Source organism: Callithrix jacchus, chromosome X (genome assembly GCF_049354715.1).
Source record: "Callithrix jacchus isolate 240 chromosome X, calJac240_pri, whole genome shotgun sequence".
Lineage (NCBI taxonomy): Eukaryota > Metazoa > Chordata > Mammalia > Primates > Cebidae > Callithrix > Callithrix jacchus.
This window is the reverse complement of record NC_133524.1, coordinates 18,098,191-18,117,793: the sequence shown is the minus strand read 5'-3', so window position 1 is coordinate 18,117,793 and position 19,603 is coordinate 18,098,191. Positions and strand designations below refer to the sequence as shown.

Here is a 19,603-nt window from a genome sequence, read left to right as displayed (position 1 = left end):
GGAAGGTCTTAGAGCTTCAGGTGCAGAATTCTGTGGGCTACAGAGCAGAAAAGGATGGAATGAGAGGGAAAGCCAGAGGAAGATCATTTCAAGCCTGGAAAATTCACAGGAAGGGTAATATGGCATAATAGTCTATGGACTAAAAGTTTACAAGCCAGATGGGAGGGGAAAAGGGGCCCCAAATCACTCAAGTCTCAGATCACTCAAATCAACACTCCCATTCTAGCCGCTGAGCATCAGCCCTGGAGCCCCGGTAAGGACCCCGTTTTCTCCAGGAAATCACAGGACACGATGCTGGGGAGCAAGAGCAGTGAGGGTTTCTGGGTTCCTCAGCTGTAGCCGCAGCTCCTGGAGACGGGGACAGGGGTAGGGTAAGTGAGGCTATGCAACTGGAACCCCAGTCCTCCAAGGGCATCCTGCCGGGACAGCTGGGCCCTCTGGAAGCAGAGGGCCAACAGCAGGTGCATCCAGGAGGCAGCCTCTGGCCCCCAGTGGTAAAAGGGCAGCCGGAGTTGCCAGCCAGGCGTACGGACTCAGATGGGGTGAGATACCTCGGGGCACTGGCGTTTTCTAGCACACTCGCATCACTGATGATATCATAAGAAATAAAGGCTCTGACCACAGATACGGCTCATCGACTGAAGTTCTAACAGCCCCCCTGGGGTCTCATTGGAGACCCCTGTAAGAAATCAGCCCTTGGCTCTTAGGTATCTGTTTACAGGTAGAATCTGGGCAGGTTTTAAAACTCAAGTATTTTGGACACGGAAAGCCACAAGCTTACTAGAGTGGCTATTTCAGTTCCAACCAATTCACACATTAATATAACGCAGTGATGATAAATAAAATCACATCTAAGGCTTTAAATGAATCGTTGAGATTATTTAACTTTATTTTTTTTAATATGAAAACTGCAAAACATAGTATTTATGTAAACACCGAAGGACTGTTCAAGTGGGTAGAGCATATTCATAGAAACAATTTGAAAGAAGACCAAGTTTAAGTAAGAATCTTATGACATTTAAGAAATAACATAGATGAAGCTATTCTGTAAATAGTTGCAGTCGTGTCTAAAGTATATTTGGTTTTCTAACAAGAAAAGTTACATTATTGCCCCTGACGGACATTTTCTTCACATTTTTAAGTGGCTAATGGTGACAGCACCAATTCTCATAGCTTATAAACCTTATATTTGTTATACAATGTAATAAACATGTTATACATTTATAATGAAATAATAGTGCTAAATATGTTTCACTTGAAAGTTCTAACTTACAAAATAAAGCCCTCAAACATTAGTCTGAATTAATGTATCATTCAAAGTGCAGCAGGATAAATGGCTAAGAACTAAGCAAATTAGAAATATTCCACAGGACAGAGACCTTCCCTGTATGGAAACCAATCCACAGATTGTTTCTTGTCCTCTGAAAAGTAAGTTGAGAGGTAATAGTGATGGCAAATAATCCACTTAGATTTCACAAAATAAAACATCTTACAAATATATGGCTCATCCTACCTCTGGGGGAATACAAAATGCCATTTTAAATTAAAAAAAAATTACTTGTGTGTATATTTCAGGTTAGAATAAAATATAAAATACTATCTATATAAAGAATAAACACATAAAATAAGGTTATATATCTTAAAAGGTTAGACAGAGGTATCTTTATAAAGAGGTGCAAACAATGAAAGTGTAGTTAAATGTCCAAAATTAGCCAAAATATGGAAGTTTTAGAAGAATAGTTTTTTGGGAGAAAAAGTAGTCAGAATTTATTGAAACCACCCTTGTAGTATATTTCCTGCATAAAATAACCATTCTATCTATCATATAGTTTATCTAAAAACTGTTAAGAGCACTTCATAAAAGTTTTTAAGCTTATTATTTTCTCTAAAACTGAGTAAAACTTGTAGACAAATAATAGCAGAAAGAAAAATAACTTATATGGCTATTCTCTTTCTGGAAACTGGTAGAACACGGCAGCATCAGACAGACAAAATACTTCAGAAAGAGCTATCTATGGGTACACCTTTAAATTCTCTTCTGAGGAAAAATCCCCATAGATTTCATCATGGAAGTTGCCAACCCCTGATAATACCTCTCTTAGCTGTTTTAGTTCTCTGTATAAAGATGAACCAGAATCAAAGGGGTTTATTTTCCATTTCTTACATGAAATATTTGTAAACAATATAATAAGAGTAATTTTTAAGACCTATAAAGAATGAATTTCCTATTGGACTATTCTAATACTATCTAGCAGTTAAATGGTTTTGAAAGTAGTAGACTGGACGATAACATAGTTCTACAATTCTGGCTATATTTTGAGAGATACTTTCTAAAACAAAAAAAAATGACTAAAGGGCAGAAAATGATTCTACACTAATAAGGCATTGGTATCTCTGGAAGTTGGCCCAATCTAAATTTGTACAAGGATTTTTTTTTAATTTTGATAGCATTTTCCTTGTTTAAGTTGTTCAATGTAGTAGCATAGCTTCATGACCGTTCCCAGCTTCAGACCCAAGTACTTCAGCATCACATCGCTCGTGAGTAGGAGCAGAGCCTGCCCATCAATTTCCTGTGGAGAGAAGAAACTTAACAATAATTAGTAATGCTTCCATATTTTCAACAGAGCAGTTAGTTCTTTATGAGAACATGTAAAGCAAACTAGAGAACAGTTCATTGCAGATGTATATTCTCTGAATATGCATCTGCTTTATGAACACTATTAAAAATGTAACTTGTACAGTGAAGCACCACTTGGTAATGTATAAACTCACTTCAAGTTCTAAGAAAAAGGAAATTTAACCTAATATCTTAAAAAATAAACTGTGTCAAACTTAACTTTAAATACATACTCCAGGTTGAATAAAATACTACACATCCATGACAAAATAGTAAAGACAAAGAAGAGCAAAAATGAATTTCAGATGGTCATTAAATTTCTGAGAAGGGCTGGGAAGATGAGTATGTCAGCATCAGTGCAAACTATAAATGTCTATACAATGTTGTCTTTACCATGAATGTGAATTCGTTGTCTGAAGCTAATTAGATGCTAAAACTAATGACCAACTTTCTTACTATACTGAAATTCAGCTATGTGGCTAATTTTATTTGTTAGGATACAGTGTGAAAATATTTCTTCATAGTCACAAAGCATCCTTTTAAAATTCCTTATCTTAACTGAGCAACTTAAGCTGCTGAAGCATATGACTTGGTTTTATATGTTCCAGTTTAAAAATAAAATCTCACTCATTTAACACTATCTGAAAAGATCTGAAATCCCTTATAGTACAACCTTATCGGAAAAGACCTGAAATCTCTTATAGTACAATCTTTGTTTGGCACCTTCCATATTTTTTCTACTGAGCAAAACTCAAAATTAAAGAAACCGAATCTTATAAAACTTTGGCCTAGGATATTACTTTGTAAATGATCTGGTAATAGCAAGAGGGTATTAGCATCACAAATCATCAATAATAAGACAAATAGAATCAGTTGTTGAATCACCGGTTATATAGAAAGAAGGTTACTCTATTATAGCTTGTGGTTAACCCCTCTTCCTCGTGGTCCTGGTGCCCAGCTGGGAGCAGATGCGGGAGGATCATTGTATCTGTCCTTACAAAGGGGAGGTACACCTGAGTGGCCATGCTGAATCATCATGTCTTGAGAAGTTGAGGCAATTTGTAGTTTAGGCACTTTGATACCCATTTGAAGAACAGACTATTAGCCTACCATTTAAGGCTAACCTGGGGCAAAATAACCTTTCTGACATGGAAAAATCAGTTGATAGGGTTCACCCACTATTCACACAGTATCCAGCTGAAAGGCTTGAACACGGGTCATTCAAAGACATTACAGCAAAAAAACAGGAACAAAAGATATATTACATGGTTTCTGAAGAGATCGACAAGAGGAGATAATGTCTTAGGATCCGTTTGCTTCAGAAACAAAACCACTGCTTCCACCGACCATGTTGCAGGGTGCTTAGTGAAGTTGTCCTCTAAATACATGTCATTGTCCACTGGTACGCTTGTAACTTCAATGGAGAGGAGAAAAGAAAATAAGATAAATCACACTTGTCCTGATTATTATCCTGAAAGAACAGATGTTAGGAAGGGAGGAATGGTGTCTTTGTTGAAACCTTCTGTGACGTTCCTAGCAAGGAGTCAAGACTCCAACTGTAAAATCTAGTGAAAGTCTATATAAAGATGATGTGAGGATGCCTACACAAGAGCGGCCCATCTGACCTTCCCTAGATAGCAAAGACAGGTTCAGACGTTACCTTAAAGTTTCAAAGATCACAACACAGATGAAGCAAATCAAGTCTTCTTTGGCCACAGGCAAATATGGCAAAAGATCTGTCACTTGGGTAAAATTAGGTTAATCTAGCCTAACGTATGACTCTCTTACTTCAAGTATTTCAAGGAATTTCTCTCCTAATCTCTCTCTTGGTCTATCTAGATTAGGCTGATTTTACTAGCTAAATATAAATTAATAAATATAAAATACTAGCTAAATATAATTCCCCAAATTTACAGTTTTATAATTGCTTAAATTTGTTTCTTTTAATAAATGAATCTCAATAACAACCCCATTATCTTGAAGAACCAAATCAGTCCTTTTATCAAATCTTCACCATGTATTCAATAAGGTTATTTTTAGTATCACTTTACTCTTTAGATTCCTGTCCCTGATGGCCTAAGTGCTAATGTGCACTTTGAAGAAGACAAGATTGCTTTCTGCTAAACTAGGCCAGAAGTAACTATAACATTTTATTTAATCCCTCTTTCATGCTTAATTGCATAGTAATAGAGATTTTGGTCAAAGGTTTATATGTTAAAAAAAAGAAATAACTGAGATATGAGACAATTTAAGTGCTCATACTTCAGAAAGTTTTAGCTACGCTCTATACTAAGCTGTGTTGAAATTTCTTTGTGTACTGCTAAGTATTCTTTTACTCACCCAGAGTGTTCGATTCCCTAAAATTAGTGTGTGATGACTAAAGTGGGTTTCATAATTAGTTAGGGAAATTTGTTTCTCCAACCAAGACCAACAACACAATTTGATCTTTGTGTGGTGTGTGGTGTGTGTGTGTGTGTGTGTGTGCGTGTGCGTGAATTAGCCAAAGCATACCCTTTCTTCCCTATCATCTGGGCTCTTGCCATCTCAGGAGTGTTTTTTATTTATCTAGGGAAAGAGTAAAGAAAAATAGAAGATTTTAAAAATCACAATGAGGCAGAGCTCTAGAAGTGCTACTCATCAGCTCTGTGACCTTGGGGACAGGATAAGAAATGTGGCAACACCATGGTGTCATTATAAGTGGGGAAGAGGGGTGTCGGTTGATTGGCACAGTGCCTTGCACATAATAGACACTCAATAAATGTTAGTCATCATTCTGAATATAACCTAAAACCAGCTCTCAAAATAGGAAATGAGCAGCTTCTATTAGTTTGCATCAAGGATGTTGATAAATGCAGGTCAAATAGTGCTACTTGTAGATACAGCATTTCAACCTCACCAAAACCAGAACGGAAGCAGAGAGATGATACAATGTGCCTATTCTCCACTAAAGCTGAGTAACTCATCATCTCAGGGGCATGTACTGAACTGGGCTCTCCCTGAGCCAGCATACCTGAAAGTGGTACTGCAAAAGAGCGGTCAGGTGAGTACTTGCCTTGGCTGCTGTTAACCCTAGCGCTGCCACGGTAGGGCCGTGAAGAGCCAGGCATTGCACCATCAGATGCATAAGACGGTTGAAAACCATGCTCAGAGTGGTCTGAGAAATGCACTGAACTCGGAGTACAGCTGAGGACTGGGTCCTCCTCCGGCTCAGCTCGCTGGTATTCTTCCATGTGAAAGGATGGTGCTGGATTGTTGCTCTGGGAATTATCTGCCCGCACTGCCACCGGTGAAGTGGGACTATAACTTTGAGAGTAGGAGAATGTCTCGTAAGCCTGACTTTTCTTCATTTTCTGGAGTTTAAGCTTTTTAGCAAGCAGGCAAGAATAATTTCTGTATGCATATCCATATCCAAAGCCAGATGGCTTCTGAAATCACAGAAACACAGCATCAACCAACGGTGAGTAAAAAAGTAGTAAAATGAGTAGTAAATACATTAATACTTATTTTCCATGCAACTTTGCTTTACATTATTAAAAATAAATGCTCCTTTTTGAGTATATAATTGATTCTTCTTCAATTCTACATTTTAATTGTATTTTACACATGATAGTTACAAACATAAAAATACACAGTGTCTCAAGTTATCAAACCTAAACTTCGGCATTCTCCCAACCGAGAGTCAGTAGTCTCCATCTACAAGGATAGACATGCCTTGCTAATCTCACACAGTTACTGGTACTCTCTCACTTCTAGCTGATTGGCATCTTTACAAACCAAAGGTTTATCATAGTTGTAAAAATGTTTTTTAAAACACTTACGCGATTCGTCGACCCTGCTTTTGCATTGAAACGTTGGATTTTTGAAACCTTTTTGCTAATGCCATCAATCTTCTTATCCAGGTTTTGGATAGCATCATATATAACCTATTACAATACAGTATAGTTATATAATAGGTATACAGTGTATAATATAATGTAGTTTCTATTTCAAAGAATAGTAACATGAAAATACCATTAAGTCAAATGTCAACTGCTAGACACAGCAAAAGTTCTCAAGCCATCAGAAATGTCTTGCTTCTATTCAAGGCCTGGCTGTAGGTGACACAGAGCCAATAGGCTGAGTTCAGGAGCCCCAATGTCTCTTCCCCTGCTCTACCCCATGTCGGCACTGAGGAAGCTCTAATGGTGGCGAATGAATGTGCTACAGTGCCTCTACACTAGCACACTGATGATGGAGACACTGCACATCAAGGAAGGTGCTATTTTAGGAAAGAAATGCTCAAATCTGCTAAAAGAACAAAGACTCACTTTATAATGTTCATATGTAACATATATGTTCATATATCTACAAATATGAAGTCTATATTATAGACAGCAAGTGTTCCACTCCAGAAGGAACACTGAACCAAATATAACAGATGTGACTTTTGGCTTCAAAGTACTTTTAAATCATGCAGCCAGTAATTAACCTTACAAAACCATGGAGTACACATGAGATTTATACGCCAGTCAAGCACATAGGAGACTGATAAAAATCTGAGAATTCTTGAAATACGCAGAAACTTTGGGTAAAGAAAAATATACTTAACAAAGGGCCAGAAACATTTCCTCATTAATTCATTCATTAATTCTTTCATTTATCCAACTAAACCTTTATTGACAGCCTACCACCTGGCAGAACTACTTTGCTAGGTGTTGAGAACATGGACTGAAAAAAGGCTCCTGATCAGGTGTAATCCCAGCACTTTGGGAGGCTGAGGCAGGTGGATGGCTTCAGCTCAGGAGTTAGAGACCAGCCTAGGCAACATGGCGAAACCTCCGTCTCTACCAAAAATACAAAAAATTAGCCAAGTGTGGCAGTGTATGCCTGTAGTCCCTGATACTAGGGAGGCTGAGGTGGGAGAATCACCTGAGCCTGGGAAGTTGAGGCTGCAGTGAGCTGTGCCTGTGCCACCCCACTCTAGCCAGGACAATGGAGTGAGACCCCACCCTATTTAAAAAACAAACAAAAAGCTCCTCTCCTAGAGGAACTGCCATCTCAGCTGGGGGAGAGACAAGTAAAAAGAGAATTCCAACAGACAAAGTGATTAATAGCCTGGAACAGTGGTTTGCAAAGTGTGGTCGACAAAACGGTGGCATTAACATCACCCGCAAGCTCATCAGAAATGCCAAATTCCAGGCTGTACCCCAGACCTATGGAACCGGGAACTCTGGGAGTAGGGGCAGTGGTCTATGTTTTCACAAGCCCCCAGGTGATTCTGATGTCCCCGGTGAGAACCACTGGGCTGCGAGGGTTCTACAGTGCAGGCTCTAGGGGAACATGGTTGGGGTCAAATACTAGAGTCCAGCCATTTACTGGCTCTGTGACCCTGGGCAGGTTACTTAACCTCTCTGTGCTTCAATGTCCTCATGTAGGGAATCGGGATGAAAATCTCTCTCAGGGTTCTCTTGAGGATGAGAACCTTGCTATAGTATTAGGTTAATGCTAAGAGAAACAACACTACACTATGCCCAGTTCAACGGTGCTCAGTGTTACTAGTTACTAGTGTTATTACCAGCATCGTGACACAGGCAGGAACAGGAGGCTAAGCATGCAGAGAAGAGCGGGCCTAACCCAGGCTGGCAGTCATAGAGTACTTTTCAGAGGAGGTGAGGTCTGAGGTGAGAATTAAAACATGAGAAGGTGCTTAGCAGGTGAGGATGCATGTAAGGGCTTACAGGGCGGAAGGAACAACAGGTTCAAAAATACCCACAGAGAAAAACAGGAAGCCAGGTGTGGAGACAGAAAGTATCAATGACGTTCCAGGAATGGGGCTGTCATGGTAAGGAGAGAGTGAGGATGACAGGAAAGGAGGGATGGGAGGCAAGAAAAGTGGCTTCTCCAAGCTGTGGGAGATCTTATAGAGGGGAAGGAGGGAATGGGACTGGAGCCAGAGGAGAGAGAGGGATGCCCGATGGGGGCAGCTCTGAGTTCGGGGAGGGGACCAGATGCAGAAAGCAGTGAGGGTGTCATCCCTGGTCACTAAAATGGTCGTGAAGGGGTCAGAAGGCTGAGCATGGGGGTAGTTGGTTGACTATGGGGACAGATATGAGGACTTGGAAGGGAGGACTGCCCCAGGTGCTCCACTGCCTCCAGGAGTGAAGAGGCAGGACTATGGGACTGAGGTAGGCAGGGGACGGCCAGCAGAGAGTGTCCTCCTCTGCTCCCAGCCTAAGCAGGAGGGAGGTGGACTCAAGAGGGAACTGGGATGAAAGAACAAGGCAGGCTGCAGCGACACCCCTGTGATCTAGAATGGATAAGTGAAGAAAGAGCCAGTCGCTTGGGAGGAATGGAGAAGGGCCCTTGGGGCCATTTCAGGCTGACCATGGCCCTGGGCACCTCCTCCAACAGATGCTATCTCCCACCTCAGCGTGCAGGCTCGCTAAAGGGGACTCTAACCTAGCAGTGCAGGGGGAGGCAGGCTGGGGAGAACCCGCTCCCTCCCTCCCCAGCTAGCCTCTGCACCCACTTCCCCACAAGACTCTATGTGTCCCTTGGAAGCACTCCAGTTCTGTTCTTACCCATGATCATGATAAACATCCAAACAATTTTAGTTTCCAAAGCATGTTAGCTTATTCCATTCAAGAAATCTTATATATGGTAAGAAACGTTTTTTTTAAATAAGCCTTTATTACCTCTGGGGTACTCAACTTACAAAATTCCCAGTAATCACATCTCTACCAACATGGTGATTCTTACAACTCCCCCCAAAACTACCTTAGGTATGTTTCTTTATAAACCTTGATGGGCTGCCATTTTGTTTCCACTGAGATATCTTGATGTGCATTTAGGCACATACTAAAGTTCATCCAAATCAGTTAATTTCCTTTAAGGATTTTGTAGGGGAGACTAATTCAATACCGAGCAATCCAGATGAAAGAGACTCAACTACATTTGGTTGGTAATGAGCTTTTCAAAAAGCTACAAAATCTACATGTTGCTATTTCAAAAATGTCACCAGGAAATGCGGCTCTAACCAGAAATTGTTTTTAAAAAATAATCACAACGGAATGATAATCATAAATAATTTGACAGGCAAAATTTCAATTAATTGTACGCTTTCCTTTTATGTGAGATAAGGAGAATTTTTGCTTAACATTTTAGAGAACTACATTGAAGAGACAGAACTTCCATACCTGGCAATAGGTAAGGACATCATACACTGACTTCGGTTGCTCTTCAGTATTACAGGATGCATCAGCTACAGTAATGGGTTCCTGCTAGTAGTTTTAAAGTGGTTAATGCTTTCTTTCTGTAACGTCAAACCGAACACCAGGGGCGAGGGGAACTGTATTTATTTATTTAAATTGTTTTTATTTATAACCAACTTTTTAATGGTTTTCAGAAGTCTTAATCTAAAGCAGAGATTTAAGAAATTCACATTTAGATGAGAATGAAAATGATAACTGACAATTGAGGAAGGAGGCAATAAAAGAATTTATTATATCGGAAGAATCCAGGTTTAGAGTTTTGTACTGAAAGTGAGTACAAAACTACTCTTAATTTTCTACTATATAAGAAAAAGGGGAAAGTAAAATGGTTAAGTGCTCATTCTCTGATGAAAGAAAGCATTCAAATTCAGGGGAGAGATATTTTCTTGATTGTGAGTTTATGGGAACTCCATCGTATATGAGGAATTTAAATTTTTTTCTTTAAAACAGCAAGTGTTAATATATTTGGCAATTAGCAATTAACACTACTTACCTCAGTTTTTGTTTCATTTGCAAATTTATGTTTTGTTTCATATGCATGAAGAACAACAGTGTTGTCATCATCATAAGTAGATATTCTTGTTTTTAGCTGAGGAAGATTTATCAACAAATTAAAAGGAAAGATGAAAGACAGAACTAAAAGAAAAGTTGAGGGTTTAATTTCACTTTCAAGAAGCTTTTACAAAGGGCTATTTGTGATAGCAAAGGAACTTTGCTCATTGTAAATACTATGACTACAAAAAGATGTGTTTGCGGAACTGTGTTCTCATTAACCCAACAATACTTAAGATAACAGTTTTCACTAAGCTTAACCCTTTATATGCTTCATGGTAGCAAGACCAGTCCTTTAGCACCAGAACTACTTTAAAAGCAAGTGTTTCTAACCATGAACAAAAAAATAAATGTTATATGGTTTTTGATTTCTAAATAGTCCAACAGTGCCCCTCTGTGGACAAGACAGAAAACATCTGAGCACCTATTTTTCTTCATAAATTAATCTCTAAAGTACCTTAAAACTTTTTAAAATAAGATAGGGTATAAATAAGTAAGTAGTGAATAACCGTTACACTTCAATATAATAACTCTTCATTCTAAGAATGAATTATGATGTATAGGAATAATTTTAAAATCAACATACTTGGTAGCTATGTATGCTTTTGTTTGAAAATACATGATAGAAATTACAAAAAATATGGAATTAGGTTACAGTTCAGTATTTTTAAAAATATACTATCCTACTCTTGTACAGCGCCTCATGTTTTCAAAGTGCTTTTACATAGTTATGTCAGAGAAAAATGACTCTTGGTAGGCACTTAACATTATCTTCAAAGATTTTTGAAAAACAGTAGAACTGATAGTAGTTAAGAGAATTGCCTAGACTACTTAGGTAGCATTACTATCTATGTCCTTATGTAACTAAAAAAAGGTGTTTTCTGTTAAGCCAAATTAGATGCAGTTTAATAATCTATATACTGATTCAACTTGAAGGATTAAGAAATATAGAAGAATATAACAGAAATGTAAAAACAGCACAACTACTTTGAAAAACTGTTCAGCAGATTCTCACAGAGTTAAATTTACGGAACTCCATAACCTAGTAATTCAACTTCTGTTGACCCAAAAGAAATTTAAGTGTGTGTTCACAAAGAAACTTGAACACAAATTGTCACAAGAGCTTTATATATTACTGCCAAAATACATAACAAAAATTCAATTACCTATGCATTTTACTATATAAAATTAAATTTAGAATAGAAGTATAGCACAATAAAAAGAACAAAGACGCATTTTCAATTTGAATACAAACCACATCAGCTTCACTGGTGTTGCTAGACATCATTTTTGTGATACTGCTTAGTCACCTGAGAGTGGCAAACCTCTACTCCTGAAAAGCAATGCATAAGAAAGTTACTTCATATCTTACTACCTTAATAATACGGATATGCTCTCAGAATGCTAATTCAAATTGAATTGGACTTTGGGTTGAATTTTAAAAAGTGACAAAACCAGATTTCTTCCATGGCCAATTTAGAATAAATCTTTTAAAACTGAAGGGCTATATTGCCCATGACTAGAAATAAGAATCGAATCAAACACATTTACCAACTGCTTAGCAACTTAAAGCCTACAGAGTAAATGCTGGAAACAAATGAACAAGAGAACATAAGGGCCAACTGCTTTTGTAAAGGAGCTCCAAAAGGCTCTTGCCTAAGGAGAACACATTGCCTCCAAAATGTAAGCCGGGCGTCTATTCTGGATTGAGACCCCACCAGTATGTGGGCTGGACAGCCCATGAGAGACACCATCTTCCCATGCACCAGGTTTTGAATACCAGCTGAGACGATCTCTAAGGTCCATTTCAGTTTTCAACTTAGGATTGCCTTATTACATTGCATATGAAACCTAAATAAATGGCTGTGAAAGGCAAGCCAAACAATCTAGAATTAGGAAGGTTCAGTTATGGCTCTGAATCACTTAACTATGGAAATAGAAGATACTGGCTACAACCGTATCAGATTATATCTTGTACTAGAGATTTGCTTTGAAGGTCTGCATCCCAGTTACTGGGAAGTGTATGTTAATAAAAGAACTACTTCACTTTATCCTTCCTGAGCCAGAGCAGTAATGAGAGGCACAAGTAAGGGATTCAAGTTTCATCTCTTTTCCCGTTTCCCTTTCATTCTATAGTAGAGATACTAATGACCATTCTATAGTGGAGATACTAATGACCATGAGCCCAAAAGAGAGAAATCAAAAGGGGATAAAGAAGATGGGAGAACTCAAGTTAGATAAATGCACACTAATGTTGCATAGAGGTATCAAGTTGTAAAATACCTCTAATTGGAGCTCTAACTTCAATCAAATTTCACTTTTTAAACTATTTGAGTTTTTCGGACCATAAGACTTACACAAGCTATGAGTAATTCAATTGTGGTATATTCATACAAAAGAACTACACAGCAATGAGAATAAACCAACTACTGCCACACACAGGAAGGCCAAATCCCACAACCATAACCTTGAGTTTAAAAACAGCCAGACACAAAAAAGAGAATATAGTATATGACTCAACTGACATTAAACTCAAAAACAGGCAAAAGTAACCTACGGTAGAAAATCTTTCCAAATCAATACTTTTAGATTTACTGTAGTTTCTGTAATGACTTCTTAGTGGTCTATCTCATAAATATGCCATGATTTATTAAACCAGTCCCCAATTCATAAATTCATAGATATTCAAGTTACTTCTAAAGTCTTGCTCTTACAAAGAACACTGCACAACAGTCTTGCACCTGTGGAAGTAGTTCTATGGGATAAATTCCTAGAAGTAGAAACAACGGATAGGTATCCACGTTTGAAAACTCTCCTCTACTTCTTCCCATTAAGGAGGGCTGTTGGGGTCAGCCAGATGTTCTAAACTAAACTAAGGTGGTATCCTGCCGGTCCTGCATGTAGTTTTAAAACCAAGACAGATAAATAGTACCAAATCGCTTTCTTGGCATCAGATGACTAAATCGCTTTTCTCCTTTGACCTCCTGATGCAACGTATTAATACATTTCTTAATGTTCTGGGGGTGAGGGGTCCAGCTGATTATAAAGAACAACATTCAATTTGTTGGTGTTTTATTTAGAAATTGTTTGCATCTCTATTTCTAAGATCTTACATTAGTGAGATGGTATATTTCTCACAATTAATGAATCAGTATTGATACATTATTAACACTTGGTATCAAAATTGCTCTGAAAAATTAGCTGGGAAGCCTTTCATCTCTTTCTATGCTCTAAAAATGTTTACATCGCACCAGAATTTTTGTGCTCTAAAGGGTTGAATTAAACAAAAAGAAACTCTCTGGGTCCAGCTTTGATAACGTTTTCTAAGTTCCTCCATGGATAATGAGCTAAGCAAATTATCCTATCTTTCCTTGAGTTGTTTTGACAAATTATTTTTATCTGGAAGGATAATCATTTCATCACAATTACAGAAATTTTAGCAAAACCGCGGTTTAAAATTACTATTTCTAATTTAATTTGTACTTTCCTTTGATCCTTTGACTAGGTATTCTATCTTACTAAATTGCTGACAACCCTCTAGGGTAGGTTCTATTAGTATCCGCATTTTCCTTATGAGAAATCTGAAGCAAAGACCGCTTATTAGGGGTGTCCAAGGGAGAGAATACATTCATGGGTTCTTAGTTTCTGTTTCTGGTTGGTCCAGTAAACCCCCTTCTCATCCCCCTTTTCCACTTATCACTAGAGACAGAGGCTAAAAAGCATGGCTTCAGGCTGCTGAAAGACTAAAACAAAACAAAACAGAAGGACAACAATGACAACAACAACAACAACAAAATAAGTCGGGTTGGACAAGCTTGATTTAAGTAATTTACCAAGGTCTTATAGCTAGTAAATGGTGCAGTCTACCACCACACTCTACGAGCTTTACTTCATTATTAAAATCACCTGGAATAGCTCTGCTGCCAATAACACAGGAAAATCCAAACTCCTACCATGGCTTTGCAAGGTCCTTCCACAATCAGGACCCTGCCCACCGCGCAGAGGTCACTTCTTACCACTTGCCCCTTTACTCTAAGCCAGGGGTCCCCAGCCCCTGGGGAACCGCCTGGTACCTGTCCTTGGCCAGTTAGGAACCAGACTGCACAGCAGGAGCTAACAAGCATTGCCCCCTGGGCTCCACCTCCTGTCAGATGTGTTGCAGCATTAGATTCTCACAGAAGCAGGAACCCTACTGTGAACTGCATGTGCAGGTTGCACTCTCCTTATGAAACAATTTCATTGCAAAACAATATTCCCCCCACCCCCAGCACTCTCCCGGTCCCCCAGGAAACCGAAACGGGTCCCTCTTGCTACAAATGTTGGGGACTGCTTGTTCTAAGCCTAAATATTTACTATGTAGCCTGTTACAGGCGAGTTTGCAGACAATGGTTGCAAGCTCTTACATCCAGAGAACAGAGAACTCCCCAGTTGGATTAATTACAATGTTGTCAAAACTTGGGGTAGACAGGGAACACTGTGTACCTGGACTCCCAACATGTTTATGTTTGTGGTACATATGCAAATCAACACCAATCTTGCACTCTGAGCTTCTTGCTCCTGTTATGCCCTCTACCCATAATACCCTGTTGTGTCTCCACCCAGGAGAACCTATTCAAGGCTTAATTCAAGTTTCACCTCCAAAAAGCAAGAGCGCTATGCCAATGATCATCCCATGTGGATGTGACATGGCTTTCCCTGAACTACAAGAACACTCACACTTTAAGACTTGTGAGGCAACTGTCACACGTATCTGGTTACATGAGAGGCAGCATCAAACGGCATTAAGACCTTAGGCTTGTGGCCAGAATACCTGGGTTTGGGTCCCACCTCCCCCACATACTAGCTGTGTAAGTAAGTTGAACAACTTACTTAAATCCTCTGTGCTTCATTTTTTTTTTTTGTCTGTAAAATGGGAATGATAATAGCACATACCTCATGGAATTATAAGGATTAAATGAATTAATACATGTCAAGTGCTTAGAGCAATGCCTGGCAAAGATAGCAAAAGCTTTTGGGTATTGACCACATCTATCCAACAGAACTATTTAACAAGGAGCACAGACAACAAGCCTGGGTCATAACATGTAATTTTCATTCACATTGCACCTGAAATGAATTAGGTCATGTCTTTTAGGTACGAGGGCATGATGCAAGGAGCTGGGCTTTAGTTAGAAACACTTGAATCCAAGTCCAAATTGCCAAATTTGCCATTTCACTTTAGGCAAATATTTCATCTCTCTGTGCCTCAAATTTCTAACCTGTAAAGTTGGAATGATATCTACTTCACAGGGCTATTTAGGACAAAAATGACACAGTTAAACTCCCAGCATCATGCCTGGTTCATAATAGACACACCATAAATTTTAGTTCCTTTTTACTTCTTCCCATCAGATAAACAATTACAGCTTTACAACATTTTCTTAGAGCCCAACCATGACTAGAACGCGCAAAATTAATTTCATTTTTAAATCTCAAATCCCACAAAATGAGTTTACTTAAAATGAAACTCACTTATATTTATCACAGAAATCTAAACTCCCCCTCCCCTTTTTTTTGAGACAGAGTCTTACTCTATCACCCAGGCTGGAGTACAGTGGCAAGATCTCAGCTCACTGCAACCTCTGCCTCCCAGGTTAAAGCAGCCTCCCGAGTAGCTAGCATAACAGGCATGTGCCACCACGCCCGGCTAATTTTAGTAGAGACCAGTTTCACCATGTTGGCCAGGCTGGTCTGGAACTTTTGACCTTAGGTGATCAGCCTCCCAAAGTGCTGGGATTGCAGGCGTGAGCCACTGCGCCCAGCCAACTCTTGATAACACCATAAATTTAAGTTCCTTTTCACTTTTTCCCACAAGATAAATCACAGCTTTACAATGTTTTCTCAGAGGCCAGTCGTGACTAGATTGTGCAAAATTAATTAATTTCACTTTCAAATCTCAAATTCCACAAAAATGAGTTTACTTAAAAGAAAACTCATTTATATTTACCACAGAAACCTAAGCTGTTGATAACACCACACATTTTAGTTCCTTCTCACTTCTTCCCGCAAGATAATTTCAGCCTTACAACATTTTCAAAGAGCCCAGCCATGACTTGATTGTGCAAAATTAATTTCACGTTTAAGTCTCAAATCCCATAACAATGAGTTTACTTAAAATGAACCTCATATTTACCACAGAAATCTAAATTCTTGATAACATAACAACAAGAAGCCATTTGGTTTTCTAAGAGACTTTTTTAGACGTTAAAGACATTTTAAACACATTTTCAAAAGTCATAAATATTCGCTTCCAAGGCGCAAGGCCATCAACTCATGACATGAGGCACAGCTCACAATGAGGGACCACTCACGCGGGGACCACTTTGAGGAACACACAGCAAAACAGGGCAATTACAACAGCCAGGCCGCTCCGTTTTAAGAACAATCACTTTCTAAATCTTCCTGCGGGACTCTCAAAGGCAGCCCTTCCACTGCCGCCAAAACCGCATCCCATCGCCCAGCACTTGCTGCAGGCGGGACGAGCGAGGCTCCAAAGGGCACCCAGCCCACGCCCCGATTTAGAAAACGCCGCGCTGCAAAGCTGCTCGGAAAATCGCTCTCTGTTAGTCAACCTGAAGCCGGTCGGCCCCACTGCGGGGAGAGCCCGGGAGAGCCCGGGAGAGCCGGGGAGAGGAGGGAGCGGGGGGAGGGACGCGGTCCGACCCCAACCAAATCAGAGACTTTCCTGTCAAAGACCACGCGGCAAGGGGGCCCGGCCCTCGCGCGCCTCGACGGCTCCCCAGCTCCACAGGGACCCCGATTTCGCAGGCGCTCCCGACTCCCGCCTCTGCCCCCAACACCCTAAGTCTTGTTTTTCTCTTCCTCCTCATTAACGTATTTAAAATAAAACAGCGAAGCTGCACAGTCTGTCTCTAATGGAACTCGGTTACCATCAAAACCCCAACTCTATGTCTCAACCGCGAAAAGTCCGACAGGAAATCAACTCGGGAGTTGGTCAATTCTTTAAACTCAAAGCTGTCACCCAATGCGGTGGCTCTCGCCAGTAATCCCAGTACTTTGGGAGACTGAGGCAGGAGGATTGCCTGAGACTAGGAGTTCAGACCAGCGTGGGCAACATGACGAAATCCCATCTCAACAAAAAATACCAAAATTAGCCCTACGTGGCGGCCACGCCTATAGCCTCAGCTCTTCAGGAGGCTGAGGAGAGAGAACCGCTTGAACCCGGGAGGCGGAGGCTGTGGTGAGCCAAGATGGCGCCACTGCACTCCAGCCCGGGCAACAGAGCGAGACTCTGTCTGAAAAACAAAGCGAAACCAACAACAACCACAAAAAGTCATTCCTCGACCCCCAATAACAACAACAACCACAAAAAGTCATTCCTCGCCCCCCAATAACAGCAACAACAAAAAGTCATTCCTCGCCCCCCAATAACAACAACAACCACAAAAAGTCATTCCTCGCCCCCCAATAACAACAACCACAAAAAGTCATTCCTCGCCCCCCAATAACAACAACCACAAAAAGTCATTCCTCGCCCCCCAATAACAACAACAACAACAAAAAGTCATTCCTCGCCCCCCAATACCACCCCTCACCAAAAAGAGAGCAGCTGGAAAAGAATCAGCTAGTCCCAGAAAGTCAGCCCCAAGGATTTAATGAGGTGCGAAATCTCAAAACGTCGCCCGCGCAGGCGCCGCGGGAGAGGCGGCGGGCACCACCCAAAGCACCCCCTCAGAGCACCCGGCATTTGAGGCTGCACCAGGGCCGCTACGCCAGAACACTGAACAAGGCCGTGCCCCGCGGCTGCCCACCAGCGAAAAATCAACAAATTCCAGAAAAAGTGCGGCTGCATAGAGCTGCTGTAGCGCCAGGCCCCGCCGCACCGCCTGCCGGGGTTTGAGGCACACTCCTGGAGGTGCCCCACCTGGCCGACCAACCATCGCCTCGATGGTTTCCCAACCAATCGAGGCTCGGGAAAGAACCGTGGGCCCTAGGGCAACCAGGCCCAGTATCTTGACGCACTCTGGGCACAAGCCCGAGTCACCCCAACCCCGAGCCACTGAGCGCCACAGGGACGCCATGAACCTCAAGATCACCTCACGCCACGAGGACATCTTGAGCCCGGAGACCCCCTGAACTCAGCGCCATCTTGGTCCACCACGCCAAATCTCCCACGGGCGCCCTGACCAATCGGCAGCAGATGGCCAATACCCAGAGGCCGCCCCCAACATGCCCCCGCCGATGAACATCCAATCCTGCCGCCCCCAACATGCCCCCGCCGATGAACATCCAATCCTGCCGCCCCCAACATGCCCCCGCCGATGAACATCCAATCCTGCCGCCCCCAACATGCCCCCGCCGATGAACATCCAATCCTGCCGCCCCCAACATGCCCCCGCCGATGAACATCCAATCCTGCCGCCCCCAACATGCCCCCGCCGATGAACATCCAATCCTGCCGCCCCCAACATGCCCCCGCCGATGAACATCCAATCCTGCCGCCCCCAACATGCCCCCGCCGATGAACATCCAATCCTGCCGCCCCCAACATGCCCCCGCCGATGAACATCCAATCCTGCCGCCCCCAACATGCCCCCGCCGATGAACATCCAATCCTGCCGCCCCCAACATGCCCCCGCCGATGAACATCCAATCCTGCCGCCCCCAACATGCCCCCGCCGATGAACATCCAATCCTGCCGCCTCCTGAATGGTCGCCTAACCGGGCAGGGCCCAGGCTCTGACAGAACTTGAGGCCCAAGTTAGCGGGGCAGGTGAGGGGAGGTTACCTTACCTTGTTCCTCAATCTGGTCGGAAATCGTGAGGTGGCGGGGTCTGGCTCTGAGGCCGGAGAACTGAGGCCGGAGACCTGAGGCCTACGTCTGTGCCGCGGCTGTGTGGTAACCGTGTGGTAACTGTCTCCCCTCTCACGAGGCACACTGAGGCGCGAGCGGAAGGAGCTTGGACTACGTCTCTGCGGCTGCGCAGTAGCGCTGGGCGTGCGTGCGTGACTCGGGGGGTCAAAGGGCCTCGCTCCGCCCCCCCCCGCTTTCGACCTCCTTTCTTAAAGTGTTCTTTTTACAAAAGTATACATATATATGTCTATATAGTTGTACATTATATATGTGTGTGTGAATATATGTAGATATAGATACAAATCTAGAGATACAGAGATATGAACTAGT

At 41.6% G+C, this 19,603-nt stretch overlaps 1 protein-coding gene across 4 annotated transcripts; it reads right to left on the bottom strand.

The window, feature by feature from the left end:
- Positions 1-858: 858 nt before the first annotated feature.
- Positions 859-19,359, bottom strand: LOC118151199 (sex comb on midleg-like protein 1). 4 transcript variants are annotated; one of them, XM_035290198.3, is made up of 8 exons: positions 19,213-19,359; positions 11,675-11,752; positions 10,361-10,456; positions 9,793-9,876; positions 6,436-6,540; positions 5,670-6,042; positions 3,883-4,031; positions 859-2,570 (listed from the first exon to the last, which is right to left on the bottom strand). In XM_035290198.3, the coding sequence occupies exons 2-8, from the start codon at positions 11,705-11,707 to the stop codon at positions 2,436-2,438; spliced, it is 975 nt and encodes a 324-aa protein (XP_035146089.3). In that variant the 5' UTR covers positions 11,708-11,752; positions 19,213-19,359; the 3' UTR covers positions 859-2,435. The 4 variants fall into 4 exon arrangements, with proteins under 4 accessions (XP_035146089.3, XP_017824245.4, XP_078220225.1 ...); XM_017968756.4 differs by having other exon boundaries at positions 9,793-9,873; XM_078364099.1 differs by lacking the exon at positions 19,213-19,359 and adding an exon at positions 18,516-18,594.
- Positions 19,360-19,603: the final 244 nt, after the last annotated feature.

Bases quoted from the DNA above. Each gene is read 5' to 3' on its own strand.
- LOC118151199 (XM_035290198.3), bottom strand. From the start codon at position 11,707: ATGATGTCTAGCAACACCAGTGAAGCTGATGTG. The intron at 9,877-10,360 runs GTAAGTAGTGTT...TAAAACTACTAG, and splicing joins CAAATGAAACAAAAACTGAG to CAGGAACCCATTACTGTAGC. The intron at 6,541-9,792 runs GTATGGAAGTTC...GTATTGTAATAG, and splicing joins ATGTCCTTACCTATTGCCAG to GTTATATATGATGCTATCCA.